At 43.4% G+C, this 13,652-nt stretch overlaps 1 protein-coding gene across 2 annotated transcripts in view; it reads right to left on the bottom strand.

Moving 5' to 3' along the window:
- The window catches only part of TYK2 (tyrosine kinase 2), a 579,821-nt gene that overhangs the window by 209,094 nt on the left and 357,075 nt on the right, over window positions 1-13,652 (bottom strand). For both annotated transcript variants that reach the window (XM_069231824.1, XM_069231825.1), the window contains exon 6: window positions 11,516-11,897. In XM_069231824.1, the coding sequence (XP_069087925.1) occupies window positions 11,516-11,897 (382 nt within the window). The remainder of the gene's footprint in view (window positions 1-11,515; window positions 11,898-13,652) is intronic.

The following is a 13,652-nucleotide window of genomic DNA, read 5'->3' as shown; positions in this document are numbered from 1 at the left end:
ACAATGATCACTACGAGCTCCCCTGATACATGATGGCTTCACTGAAGATAGGGATGTTAGGTATCAAACATCTTGTATTGGTGAACCCACAATGATGCCAGAGTTGGATTTACCAATACATGCACACTGAGGGCACCTTAGAGGTGCCCCTGGAAACCTACCAGCTTCTAGTGTGTTGACTGACTGGTCCTGACCAGTTCAGCCCCCTTATCCACGTTTCTGACCCCCTAAGGAGAAAGCCAGCACTCTCGGGTTCCAGAGATATAGGTCTGCACTGGGCGGGGTGTTGACTTCTCCAGGCAGGATGGACATTCCAGGGTGGGAAGGTTCAAAGGCCTAGCTGCCTTTGTAATGCAGCCCAGGTCTCTCCAAATGATGGAGATGACCAGCCCCCTGTCCTGACCCCACTTTTAGCAGCAAGACAGGTGGGACAATTAGGAAGATTAGGAGGTGGCCCCTTCATGTCAGTCCAACCCCTAAGGGGGATGAGCTGAAGTGGACACTACTTTTTAAATACCTCCATCTTGGTTTGGAAAGAATTAGGCCACTGGGGTCAGGGTTATGCCCACTTCCTAAAGGAAGTGGTCCTAGAAAGGGTGTAGTCACCCTAAAGGTGGGCAACCCATTTGCTGCCACACCTGGCACTCCCTGTAACGCCCCTAAATTGCGTATGTAGGTGGCACCCCAGAACTCAGATCCAGACGACCTAAGAAGAAATGGACAAAGGAGCGTTGCACCTGAAAATAGCAGGCCTTCAATGTATTTCGCGTGCAAGTGCCGCCCACAGGGGTGTGGCAATATACATTTTTATAAGCAGACAATTCCCCTTGCAGGTCACCTTCTCTCAAACAGATAATGATGGTATACAGGCTCTTATCAATGGACTCCTCGATAATTCTAGAATAACCATAGCTACAATTTACGCTCCCAGCCCTGATGACTGAACTTTACCAGGCTCTGTTACTTATCCCCGGGCTAGTGATTATAGGGGACACTTTAATTCTCTTATAAACCCAGATTCCACTTCTCAGACGCAAATAAAGAACCAGTCATGCTAGATTTTAGGAAAAGTATGAACTTGGTCGATCTATGGCTCTGTTTATCCTTCCTGTGTGCGTTAGGTAAATCTGCCACTTTTCTCTCATTGGCTTTTCCGGTGCCTGTACCTGCACTCATGCCTTCAAGCTGCAGATTCCGGTCATCAGTTATTCCTCTGCTCGTTTTGCCTTCTCTTCATGACGTCCCCAGAGCTCAATCTGAGCATATTCCCTCTACTGAGATTTTCCTTAATGTATGTTCATTTAATTGTGCACAACAGTCATGTACTCTGCTACTTATGTGCTCTTTTTGTAGTTCCAGGAGTTCATCTCCCCCAACGCCCGATTCCTGTGCTCAGACCTTTCTGGTCCAGTTTCATGTTCAATACCCTCCTTGTTCTGCTCACAGTGATCAGTTTTTTTGCATTCATTCGCTGTGCTCAACACTTCCTACGTGTTTCATTAACCCTGTAGCAACAGATGCCTGTACATAGCTATTAAAGCAACTCTTTTCTCTGCTCAATTCTTGCATTGCTTCCAGTACTTATCTCTCCCTGTCCCCTTTCTGCAGCCAACATTTTCTGAGCATTTTTCCAGTGCTCAAGTCCTAATGCTCTTGTTTGCTCTGCTCGTTTTTTTATGTGCCCTTTTCCTCTTTCTGCTCTGCCTGCCTGATGTCAAGTAGTCGATTTACCCTACGTTCAGCTCTCCCAAAGTATATGCTAATCTCGTCTTGTGCTACGTGCCACCTATTCCCCTGCCCCTTTTCTGGGCTCAGTTTTTACTACACTGCTTTTTTGCCATTTTCCTATAACTGCACTACTTTATGGACGTTATCTGTCCTCATATTTTCCGAGTGCTCAACTCTTCCTATGTACTTTACCGTGCTCAGTCTTTCCTTCGCCCTTTTCCATACCAGATATTACTGTGCTTTATTGTCAATCAGAGCCCTTCCTAAGTAGATTTCTTGTGAGTTGAGCTTTTCCTAAATCATTTGTGTGTGCTGTTCATTTATTTCATGGCTCTCAAATTTCTCATGGGCAGACTTTATTTGGGTACCTTTGGGTTTGAATTAGTAGACTTTTGTTCTCCATTCCTACATTCTAACTGGCTGCTTTATTATCTTGAAAGAGAAATCAGTCGGGTCATTTCTTGTGGACATTTTTGGTGACACGCAAAAACAATGCTATCTGCCAGGATCTGTCTGCCTTTCCGTTCAAAGTAAGCCTGTCTCACAATGCGAATACCTTAGTTAGTGCCAGATTTGGGCAAAAACATTCCATCGGAGATAAAGAGATAGTTCCTAGCACCATGTCAAAATTATTTTTATTATATTCATAGACATCAGGTTATCGCTGAGCAGATGCGGGAACCAAAAACATTTCTTCAACCACAAAATCTGTGAAAGGGCAAATAAGAAATGTCTGTAAAGGCGATTTTGTTTATTTGTCATTTTTTAGGAAAATCACCTCAATGTTAAAAAATACCCCAGAAAACAAGCAAAAAATTGGCAATCCGATGAAATGGTGCTGACTGAACAATTCCCCCCCCACTGTTTAAAAAAAACATAAATAAATAAAAAGTTACCGAATGCATGCCATCAAATATAGAGCTCACACAGCACGTCACTTTAAGGCAACAAGGGTCTGCCCAATCCCAGCACGCCTCACACAAATACATAGTTGCCCAGAGATTAAGAATACCCCAAACTACTGCCCTCATTCAGCTGACTGTTGGGGATGGGTGGAGCCTGGTTATGAATTTCATAAAGACAATCTTGATAAAGAATTGGAGTTACAGGTAATCTTTTTCCTCTATACAGGAATTGTCACGAGTATTTATAATCATTCAATAAAATAGTAAGCTAATTCCTTCCTAGGAGAATCACCATGAATGGAAAGAAGAGATAATAAATACGTCGAGAAAACCTCCTGCACAACGTTTCAGAGTAAGCCTGGTCTACTAGACAGCAGACACTTACAAATAAGACCAAGCAAAACAAAACAGTTATACTCTCTTGACCATGACAAAAAGCATATTTTGTCCTTTGGAAACTCCCCACAAGGAAAGTTAACGTAGCCAGGCAAGTAACCTTGGAATTCAGTTATTAACAATCAATGGCCATTATGTATCAACGCATTTCCCAAAGACACAGAAAGAGTTTAATACATCAGGGCCAAGGTGTTTGGAAACACTGACCTTTAAACCTTCCATTATTATGTAAGAATGAACCAGGAAACGCATCTTGTGAAACACTATGCCTCTATGGAGAACACCTTATAATAAGCAAACATTACCAAAGTAAAATAACGTTTAGAGTATATCAATGTTTTTGAGCAATTGCTGCTGTGAATCAAAGATGACTGACATCTACACAGGTCATTATTATAAATTATGCTCTCAAAGTAAAAACAACATGGGTTCACCTATAAAATTCGAAAATAGAAATGGGTAAGGCCCTTGTAATAAATTTTAATAATTATCAACTGTAGCTAAAGAAGATATTTGGCTTATGTATTACGAATTTTGAAAGACCACCAAAGCAACCCCTGAAACATTAGTCACATTACAGTTTAAAATTGGATAGTTCCTGTGTTTGGTAAGAGGACGAAACCCTCAATGTCAGTCAACCTGACCTTAAGATCTGTATAGACGGAAAGAATACTACTGGAGATGATAGATGTGTCTTTCAGACTTTCATCATTGTGTTCTAAATATTATATGTGGAGGCAAAGAGTAACATGACCCAATTTTGGCGACATGGCAAGGGAAGCTCTGATATCATCTGAACTTTCAGGTGATTTGGCATATTATTTAAAGTCAATAACAATCTTTTGTCATTGATTCCTAATATTTTAGCTTCAACGGCTTCCCATCATGAGCCACTGTTGCTTTAGGATGCAGATATCAATTTTGCAACTAATTTGTTATAAATTTAATTATAAATTGTCTAATAGCTATGCGTGGCTGTGTGCACACTGAAACACGCCTACTGCCATTGAAAATGTTTGGCAGTAAGTGCCCTGCCAAGTCCTCTTGCTAATCTAACACCACAATATACTGAGATGCAGTTTGTATTTCCTTTAGGCCGCAGAGTAAGAGCGACTATATGGACCTTTACCCTTTGTTGCAGCAAACAGTTTGATCTTGTGTACTGGTGCATCTTATTTTTTAGCACAATAGAACACACTGCTAAAGAGTTGCTCCCCTTTGAATGTTGTATTGCTGGTGTATCCCTGGACTTAATTTTTAAAGCCTGACACTCGCAGCCATTTGTGCCCCGGTAATGTTATTTTCGACACCAGCTGCCTACTCACTGTGTCCGCGTTGTATAGTACTGATTTTAAGCACTCCCTGGCCATTGCCCTTTTCTACAAGGAAGCTTGCTTTTTTTCTGGCACTGCTCTGGCAGGTATTTAAGCAGCTCTCCCCCTTATTCCCAATGCTGGCAAAAAATGAGTAGGGTATTGGCATTTGCGATGCGCCTTTGTGTTGCGCTCTTCTAGGCTTGCTTGGCCTTTGTTTTTGTTTTTTGCTTTACCTACCCACATTTCTTCTAGTGTTTCTCGTGATCTCGGTCAACGTTGATGACCTCTCTTTCGGAATCTGAGCCCCCTCCTTTAGCTCCCTTGAAGATGGGAGCCTCTTCCTCACCTGACAGACCAAGGTCTCCAAACTATGAGCTGTCCTTCTGTGCTAGCATGGCATTAGGTGCATGTCTCAGTTTCTACCTGGCTCTCAGCAGCTTTGACTTGAATTCACAGCACACTTTGAAGCCCTCATTATTGTGGTCCCTTAGTAGACAGAAGTTGCACACCTTGTAATTGTCCACCTGTGCACATTTTTGGTGGCACTCTGGGCAGACCCTAGAGGACGTGCTTTCAAGATCACACAGTGCAGGGTGCCCCTTGGTTATGTATTCTCCAACATCCTCCTCGTAGGTCACCCATGTGCTCCCCTCCTTTTTTTGCTGTTCCTCAGTAGAAACCTCAGTGGATATCGGCTATTCTCCTCTTCATTGTTCTGTGGTGGCGATTGTAGGCTAATGCTTCAAATTTTCTTAGACAATCCGCTGCTTTTCCCTCTTTTTTCTTCTGCAGCTATATGATTTTTCGGGCAGTAGCTTCCCTATCTCAATGGTGGATAAAAGAATCTGAAAACTGCAGCCATACATAGGGTCTTCCAGGGTGGGGGTCTGACTTAAGGAGAGGGATGGACAAGGCACCAAAGGGTGGCAACAGACGGCAACCAAAAAAAATTAAAAAAGTGAGAGAGAAAAAGACTGCAAGATGAGTCTCGGATCCAACCACTAGATATCCGAACAATACACAGCATGTAAATCCTGCATAGATTCATGCTGCAAGAAAAACAGGTTTTTCACATAGAAGTGGCATTAGCATGGTTTCTCCCTTCATAGCTGTAGATACATCTGTGTATCGTTTACAAGTTTTTGAGACCAGAGTTGGCAAAGTTCTGTTTGTGACATGTGGCAAGAAATAAATGTATGCATTTCACAGTAGGATGGGAAAGCGAGAATAATTAATGACCCCACCTGCAGAGTATGGTAATCTAGAATTAACTGCGGAACAACAGTGATTATTTTTTCAGATGAATGATTGGTTAACCCGGAGAGCAAAGTGGGAACAGTTACAATTAAGTATATAGGTATCCCTCTTTATGTATTTCATAGATTATAGTCTTAAGTGAGAATATGGTAAAATGAACACGTTTAGTCTCCTCCTATGAAATATTAGAGAGTACCTGCCTCCAGTCACTAGCCCACAAACTAAATCTCATAACCAAACAATGGTACAAGCACTGCATTCACAAATCCCTTATTCTGTAGGTGGAAGAGGGTAAAGATACTAGGTTGAAAAACGTGGAAGAAGAAAAAAATAGGTATTAATGCATTAAACTTATGTAACTCAAGGCAAAGATATGCTAATATCTAGTGTATAACGGAATCTAGATATGTATCTTCTCACAGGAACACATGAAACTGTTGATTCCTCCCCCACCCCAAGCATTGCTCATGGGAAGGGTGAAGAGCAGAAGGTCCGAAAAATACCCTGATCAGATCTTGTTTTCTTGCATTGTGTTAATTCTCCAACTAGGGAAAAGAACAATCATGTGATAATAAGACACCCAGAAGGAAAATACCCGAGGAGCGACAAAGCAAGCCTTGTGGATGCTTTTCAACAAGGGAAAATAAAACATTCTTAAAGAGTGATACATATTGTTGGAAATGGCCCTTTATGCAGGGTTATCCCCAAAAGTTTTGCCTTCTTCCTCCTATTTTTTCAGGTCTGTTTTTGCTGGTTTATTGTCTCTGCGCACTTTACCACTGCTAATCAGTGCTAAAGTGCAACTGCTCCCTACAGAAATTGTTCTGTTGATTGATTTATCCATGATTGCCATATCTGATTTACTGGTAAGTCCCTAGTAAAGTGCACTAGAGGTGTCCAGGGCCTGTAAATCAAATGCTACTAGTGGGCCAGCAGCACTGGTTGTGCCAACCACATAAGTAGCGCTATAATCATGTCTTAGACCTGCCACTGCAGTGTCTGTGTGTGCAGTTGTGACTGTAACTTCGACTTGGCAAGTGTACCAACTTGCCAGGCCTAAACCTTCCCTTTTCTTACATGTAAGCCACCCCTAAGGTAGGCCCTACGTAGCCCCAAGGGCAGGGTGCAGTGTATGGTTAAGGTAGGACATATAGTAATGTGTTTTATATGTCCTGACAGTGAAATATTGCTAAATTCGTTTTTCACTGTTGCAAGGCCTGTCCCTCTCATAGGTTAACATGGGGGCTACCTTTAAATCTGATTAAAGTGTAGATTCCCAGTGGGAGCGGATGCACATGTGGAGTTTGGGGTCTCTGAGCTCACAATTTAAAAATAAATCTTTTAGTAAAGTTGATTTTAAGATTGTGCGTTTGAAAATGCCACTTTTAGAAAGTAGGCCTTTTCTTGCTTAATCCATTCTGTGACTCTGCCTGTTTGTGGATTACCTGTCTGGGTCAATTTGACAGTTGGGCTGTTCACACCTCTCCTCTAGACAGTGACACAAAGGGGGTTGGGGTGTAGCCTGCATATCTTGATTAGCCATCTGTGCTGGAGGGGAGGGGAGGAGTGGTCACTCACACCTGAAAGGACTGTGCCTGCCCTCACACAATGCCGTCTCCGACCCCCTGGTGAGTGTCTGGGGCCTGGCCTGGACAAGGAAGGATCTTGCAAACACATGAAACTTTGCTTTGAAGATTGCAAACTTCAAAGGCAGAACTGGGTATAAGAAGCAGACCCAAAACCCCAGACCTTTAGAATCTTTCTGGAATCAATAGGAACCTCTGCCCAGGAGAAGAGCTGAAGGAGGAGTACTGTCCCTTTGCTGTGTTGCTTTTCTGGACTGGCCTGCAGTTGCTACTTCTGCCTGAAAAGAGTGCAAAGGGAGAACTTTGCTGTGTGTCATGCTTGAGAAAATTCTCCAAGGGCTTGGAGTACAGCTTGCCTCCTGTTGGAAGTCTCAGGGACACCAAAGACTTCAGTTTCCTCGACCTGCAGCACTAGAAACTGTGTGTTTTGTGCTGTTCAAGAGGAGAAACCACTGCGACCCTGGTCTCCCCGACGCCGTCATCGGACGACTTCACCGAGTCGCTGCTCGCACCGTGACCTGTGGGCCCCGCACTCCGGCATCGCCTGCTCACACCGCAGCCTGGGCATCCCCAATGACGACGACGCTCCTGCTGACACCGGCGCCGCTGCCTGCACCGTGGCCTGTGGACACCGCTCGTGAGGTACACGAAGCACCGTCCCATCCCGCCCCGCAGCCCTGGTCCACCAACACCAGCACCATCGACTCCGGAGTCATCACCAGGCAGCCTCTCTGCACCGTCGCCTGTGGACACCGCTCGTGAGGGTCACGAAGCACCGTCCCGTCCCGCTGGCTTGGGCCTACCAACGACAGCACTTCAGCAACGACGACGATGCTCCACTCCCCCACTTCACGTCGCACCGCCCCACTTCACACCTCAGCCCTGGTCTCACCAACGCCGCTGGACGCAGTCACCGACCGCTGCCTGCACTGTGACCTGTGGGCACCGCACATCGCATCGTCCCACTTCGCACCGTAGCGCCGGCGCACCTGACTTCATCAGCCTGGAGTTCGATCAGCAACGGGTGTGACCTCAAGGGCCCGACGACTCCTGCATCGACTCCAGACCCGACACCGCGACGTCAGTGACGCCGCCCTCCGGAGCTCACCCAGAGGATCACGACACCCTGCAAATCCAAGGTACTGTTTGCGGGTCTTCCCAACACAGTAGCTGGCCCGCAATGCAGTGGCTGTCCTGAACTGTTGGTTTTGTTGATCACGACGCCGTGATAGCCCCAGGTGGAGCTATCGACTTCAAGGAACTGTAGTTTTGAGTAAATCTTGCATAATTCATATTTTTCTTACTGTATGTTGGATTCTCATCGTATTTGGTCTTGTTTTTATAGATAAATATTGGGTATTTTTCTAAAACTGGTGTGGTGTCCTTGTGTAGTGTTTTCACTTATTACTGTGTGTTATGTGCAAATGCTTTACACATTGCTTCTGAGATAAGCCTGACTGCTCGTGCAAAGCTACCAAGGGGGTGAGCAGGGGTTATCTGAGTGGTTACCTTCCTTATCCTGACTAGAGTGAGGGTCCCTACTTGGACAGGGTGCAAACCAACTGCCATCTAGAGACCCCATTTCTAACACATATGAAGTATGCAATCACAAACTAGGGGTTCTGTTGCAACAACTTAGAAAAAGAGCAATTTGCATGTACAAAGCCACACCTCAAGACATATTTAAGTACATAAATCTACACCTTGCCTTTGTAGATGGCGAAAACGGTGTTAGCCTTGTAGTGAAGCCATTTCTTGTTCTCCACTGGGACACAGGAGTCAGCTTAGCCTTTGGCTTGCAGGCCTTTTGCCCCTGTCACCAAGTGACCTTTTATCTATTAAGTATGTTCTGTTTTACTCCATTTATTTTATTATTTCTTTAGGCTTTTATCATTTCTTACATATTATAAGAAACGTATTGATTTTCACTATCCGTGCCATTCTTAGAAGGCATCATTATCAGTGTCACTATCAGTTATACATGTAGGTATTGTCGTCATGTCCCTTTCTCACTTACATGAGATAGAAACATCATGCGCACTTGTTAGAGAAGGTTTATGCAATTGACAACACACGACTACCACATTATCAGGTGTTTAGGAACATACATATGTCAGGGATCCTACATAATCTGTATGAATACACCTCGCAGGTACAAGGTCATTAGAGGAGTTCCTTCCAGATGCCATCTATGCTGCACGTCACCTTGCTGCAGAACTCAGCATTTGTGTCACCACGGAATCTGACTTAGAGACCTAATTTCAAGGAAACAATGGTGGGGGGGCTTCTCATGTACATGGTACTGACAGATTAGGTTTATCATACCTACCTCTCACGTGGATATAGAATTAGGCTTTCTTGGTTAGGAATTGTATATCTCATGTTTATTGTAAGATGGTGGGGGGTTTTAGATTCACAACTCTCAGCTTCACAATTCTGCTTTTATTACTGTTCATTATCCTAATCAATGCAGCTCATGCATTTTATTGTGGATTGCAGTCTTTTCAATAAATATATTGAAAACTCTCCTGCATTTCCTATATTGCCTACGAGTGTATGATACTTGTTGCTAACGAGAGAAAAGCATAACTTCCATTCAAACACGAGTTCCCTGAGAGGCCTAATCTAGAGTCCATGCATAAGGCTGCCAGAAATCACCTTTAGTGTTTGAGTTTTGATGAGGTACTGTATGTGAGCCAGGACGGTTGGGCTGATATACGACTTGTTGTAGGAGTGACTCAGTCACCAACAAAAAGTGCTATCATCCCTAAACTAGCACTCTCGCCAGGGAGCAAGAGTTCAACTACAACAGCTTCACATTGTGCCATAAGATTAATGGATATAGACTTAATTTCAACTACCATCCCTTACAGCGTCAGCAACAATCTGGGTTACAAGGCAGATGAGATGTTATCTTTGGCCACAGATGACCATCCAAGCCACTTTAGGAAAGTGGAGTCATAGCTGCATTTTGAGCTACCACTAGGAGTGGAAGCTAAGAGACAGAACATTCGACATCGCTGAGATACTGCCGAGGGCCCCTAACTGCACATTTTCTCAATCTTATAAACCAGAATCCCTGATGAGCTTTGTACATAATTGTAGCCACCTACACTGGAGACCTTGTCAGTGTGAACTAAAACAGGAGCATTTGAGAGGGTGTCAACTTCAAATAAATTGTAGTGTTTGGTGACACCCCAACACATAAGCAATCCCAATCTTATGTACTCTTAACATCAATGCGTTCCAATGTTTGTCCAGGCGCCTTAGACATCAATTCCACAATAAGGATGTGATTACATTTGCACCAAAACTATGAGGGACCATGGCAGGGTGTTAAATGGTAAAAAGAAATGTGTAAAGGTAAGTCCTCCACTCCCTATGATGCAACAGCCCCCCTTCCAGACAAGTACTGTCCTAATGTCCCACAGAACACAGACATAAAATGCCAGTAGTCGCTTAGCACTTAATTCACCACACTTTGATCCACCCAAGAAAGCAGGTCTTCCCAAAGGAAAAAAAATCCAACCAGCAGAGAAATATTATCCCTAGAAGGTTCCAATACTGAGAGGAAAGTACTAACAGGAAATGTGCCTCTGGAGGCTGAGAAAATCTGTAGGAGAAAAAAAAACGTAATGGGGAAAATACAGTAAAAGAAACAGACGAGCCAGGAAAAAATGCCTTGATAACTAAGGCATTCACTAAACACTTTGAGGGAAGCTTTACATTGCTCCACAAAAGCTCTTCAAATACAAAATTTAAAGATAAAAGGGAGGGTTCAAGTGCTCAGACATCATCGCTGAGCAAAGAAAAAAGAGAAAAGGCAACTGTCACTGACAAAATACGGATGCTGTGGTAGCTCTAGGCCACCTTAAAGTGACTGCAGAGTACTTATGATGTTTTACTTTATGGTAACGGTTTTCTTTCTTTCATGTTTTACCTTTTAAAGGGGAAAAAAGTATTAATGTTCAAGTATTGTGCATCTCCATGTACGTTTTCAAGCCATTTCCACTTTAATGAGATTTTTTGATGTACGGCATAATTTTCTTAAAAGATAATAGATGAGAAAGGGGAAATCCTGTACCTAGAGGGGCACAGTTTGCTTATTGTTTGACATGTATTTATATCTCTGGAAAACCTATTCTACGATTGCATACGTCTGACAAAATGTTTAAAGGTTTTCATACAGTAAGGACATTTCCTTGTTTCTTTGACAGATAAGCATTAAAAATTAATAACAGAGTTGTGGGCCAATAGAAGCACAGACAGGGCAAACACAAAAACCCTTTGCTCCACCAATACTTTTGTTTGTCTGAGGAGCTTTTACCTCTTGCTGCATGATTCTCCACTGGATGCCCTCTGTGCCAGTAACCATGACTTCATGATTGGTCTCCTCTTCTTTCGACAACGCCAGTCTCTCTTCAACCAGAGCATGCCCTCCATTCACGTACATGTTTCCTTTCTCGCTCTCTGTCAGGAATTCCAAAGAGCTGACCCGGAAGACCTCCCTCCCAAAGCGCGGTGCCAAGTTCTCCAAGGTGGATAGATATTTGTACATGACGTTCTGCTCGCTCAGCTTCCCAGGGCTGACTGTGTGCAAGTGAAACCGCCGAACAAACTTCTTGAAGACATTCTTCATGCGGTACTTGGTCAGGTAGTTGTTCTGTTGGATTTGCTTGCAGAAAGATCTTGGGATGCAATCCTTGAAGCTGTGAAAAAATGGAAATAAAACCAAATAAAATATTAGTCTAGAGAATTACCCCACCAGTATAGTTTCCAGTGTCATCAGGCAGATGTGAGACAAACATAGCAGAAGAACAACCTCTATAAAGCGTCAAAATACCACAAAAACGCACTTAAGAATCGTCTCTTTAAGTGTTTCATGCATCCAGATCAGCTCTTCTCCCACTGCTTACACTTGATGATGGGATTTATAGAATGTGGACCCCATTCACAAACTGAGTTGCAACTCGTAAAGTTACAAGTGAGGAGTCCATTTGTGGTGGAATCTTCATACTCGAAAGGAATCTCCACACTGAGCACTATAGTGCGGCGATTCTACCACTAGTGTATAAACTCCACACTCATAACTTTAGGAGTACCTTTGTGAATCGGGCAATGGGTGTTTTACTGTGCAGAATTAAAATAAATAATGAACTCCTAGGCAGTGATGACTTTTACAAAGAAGTGCCACTCTCCATCCTTGATTCTGGAATTGAAAGACAACCTGGGGTGGAATTTGTGAACATTTGCAAAGCTAATTCCGACCAACGAGACGACTGTTGTGCTCGGATTGTCTCTGTGAATATGAAATCTCTGTTCTTCAGGGTGACTGACCGGCATTGTTAGTGGCTTTTTTGTTCACGCACAGTGATTCCCAAGAATGATTGTGGCTTCGAGATAATTGCCTTCTAACTACAGCTTTACTATCCTTTTCAGACTGACAATCTGCAAAAACATTTACATTTGTTGATGTACTTAAAATCTTTGCACTACACATGTTGCCTCAGCCACTTCAGGAAGCCCTTGTTTCAGTGTTCCTTGTCTCAAGTGTTCCCATGAGGATGGCTTTGCATCTTGTGTATATGCACTTCATTTCAAACTCTTAAGGGATGTTTTTCACAAGCCATTGGACTGGTGCTCAGAGGAGGAAGCAGTCACTGAACGAGCCATTTTGCACACAGAGATACAGACGCATCGCCCCATTTCCTATGCTCTAGATGCTGCCTGTTTTTGCCCTTTAGAGTTTACAGATACGCTCTTGGTGCGGGGAGGGGGCTGCAGAGCATAAACAGTTTGACGTGGTAGACTGAATGGAGAAGCTGAGGGTGTTCTTAAGCCAATTTAACAGTACGTGCCCTTCATCAACGCATTGTGTTGTATGACAAAGGAAAACTTGCCATTTAAAAGGATGCCACTTTTTTTTTTTTTTTTTTAACTGTATACATCTGGGGGGAGATGAATAGGAAACTCTTAAATCCTCATGGCCATAACATTAGTGAAGGATATGCTTGATTGATTCCAATAAGGAGGACCTCGGTTTCGGAACCATTTAGTCACTGAAAGCACTGGCTCATTAAAAAAAATGCAGGATGTTATGTTAGCATGACTAGTTGCAAACGTAGCTGAGTAAATGTGGAAATGGAGTTGTTTAAGTTCTATGACCTGGGGCAAGGAATGCAAGTATGCATTGTACAGTAGGATGGGAGAACATGGTTAATCTGTGACGATGAACTAGGATTAACTGGTTTGACCCCAGTGATTTTCGGGGGGGGGGGGGGGGGGGGGGGGCGTGTAAGGCTTTACAATGCCGCAGAAATAAGGGTGGGCTGATCCAAATACGCATTTCGGTTTGAATTTAAATTATAGGTCTCATGGTGAATATTGTGTAAGAGGTACAGGAAGGATGAGAAGCCGGGTCCTACTTTTTTAGTCCCACAATGATGCAGATAACAGCATTCAGA

Source organism: Pleurodeles waltl, chromosome 4_2 (assembly GCF_031143425.1).
Source record: "Pleurodeles waltl isolate 20211129_DDA chromosome 4_2, aPleWal1.hap1.20221129, whole genome shotgun sequence".
NCBI classification, from domain to species: domain Eukaryota; kingdom Metazoa; phylum Chordata; class Amphibia; order Caudata; family Salamandridae; genus Pleurodeles; species Pleurodeles waltl.
The sequence above is the reverse complement of the archived record's forward strand: the minus strand, read 5'-3'. Positions and strand labels throughout refer to the sequence as shown.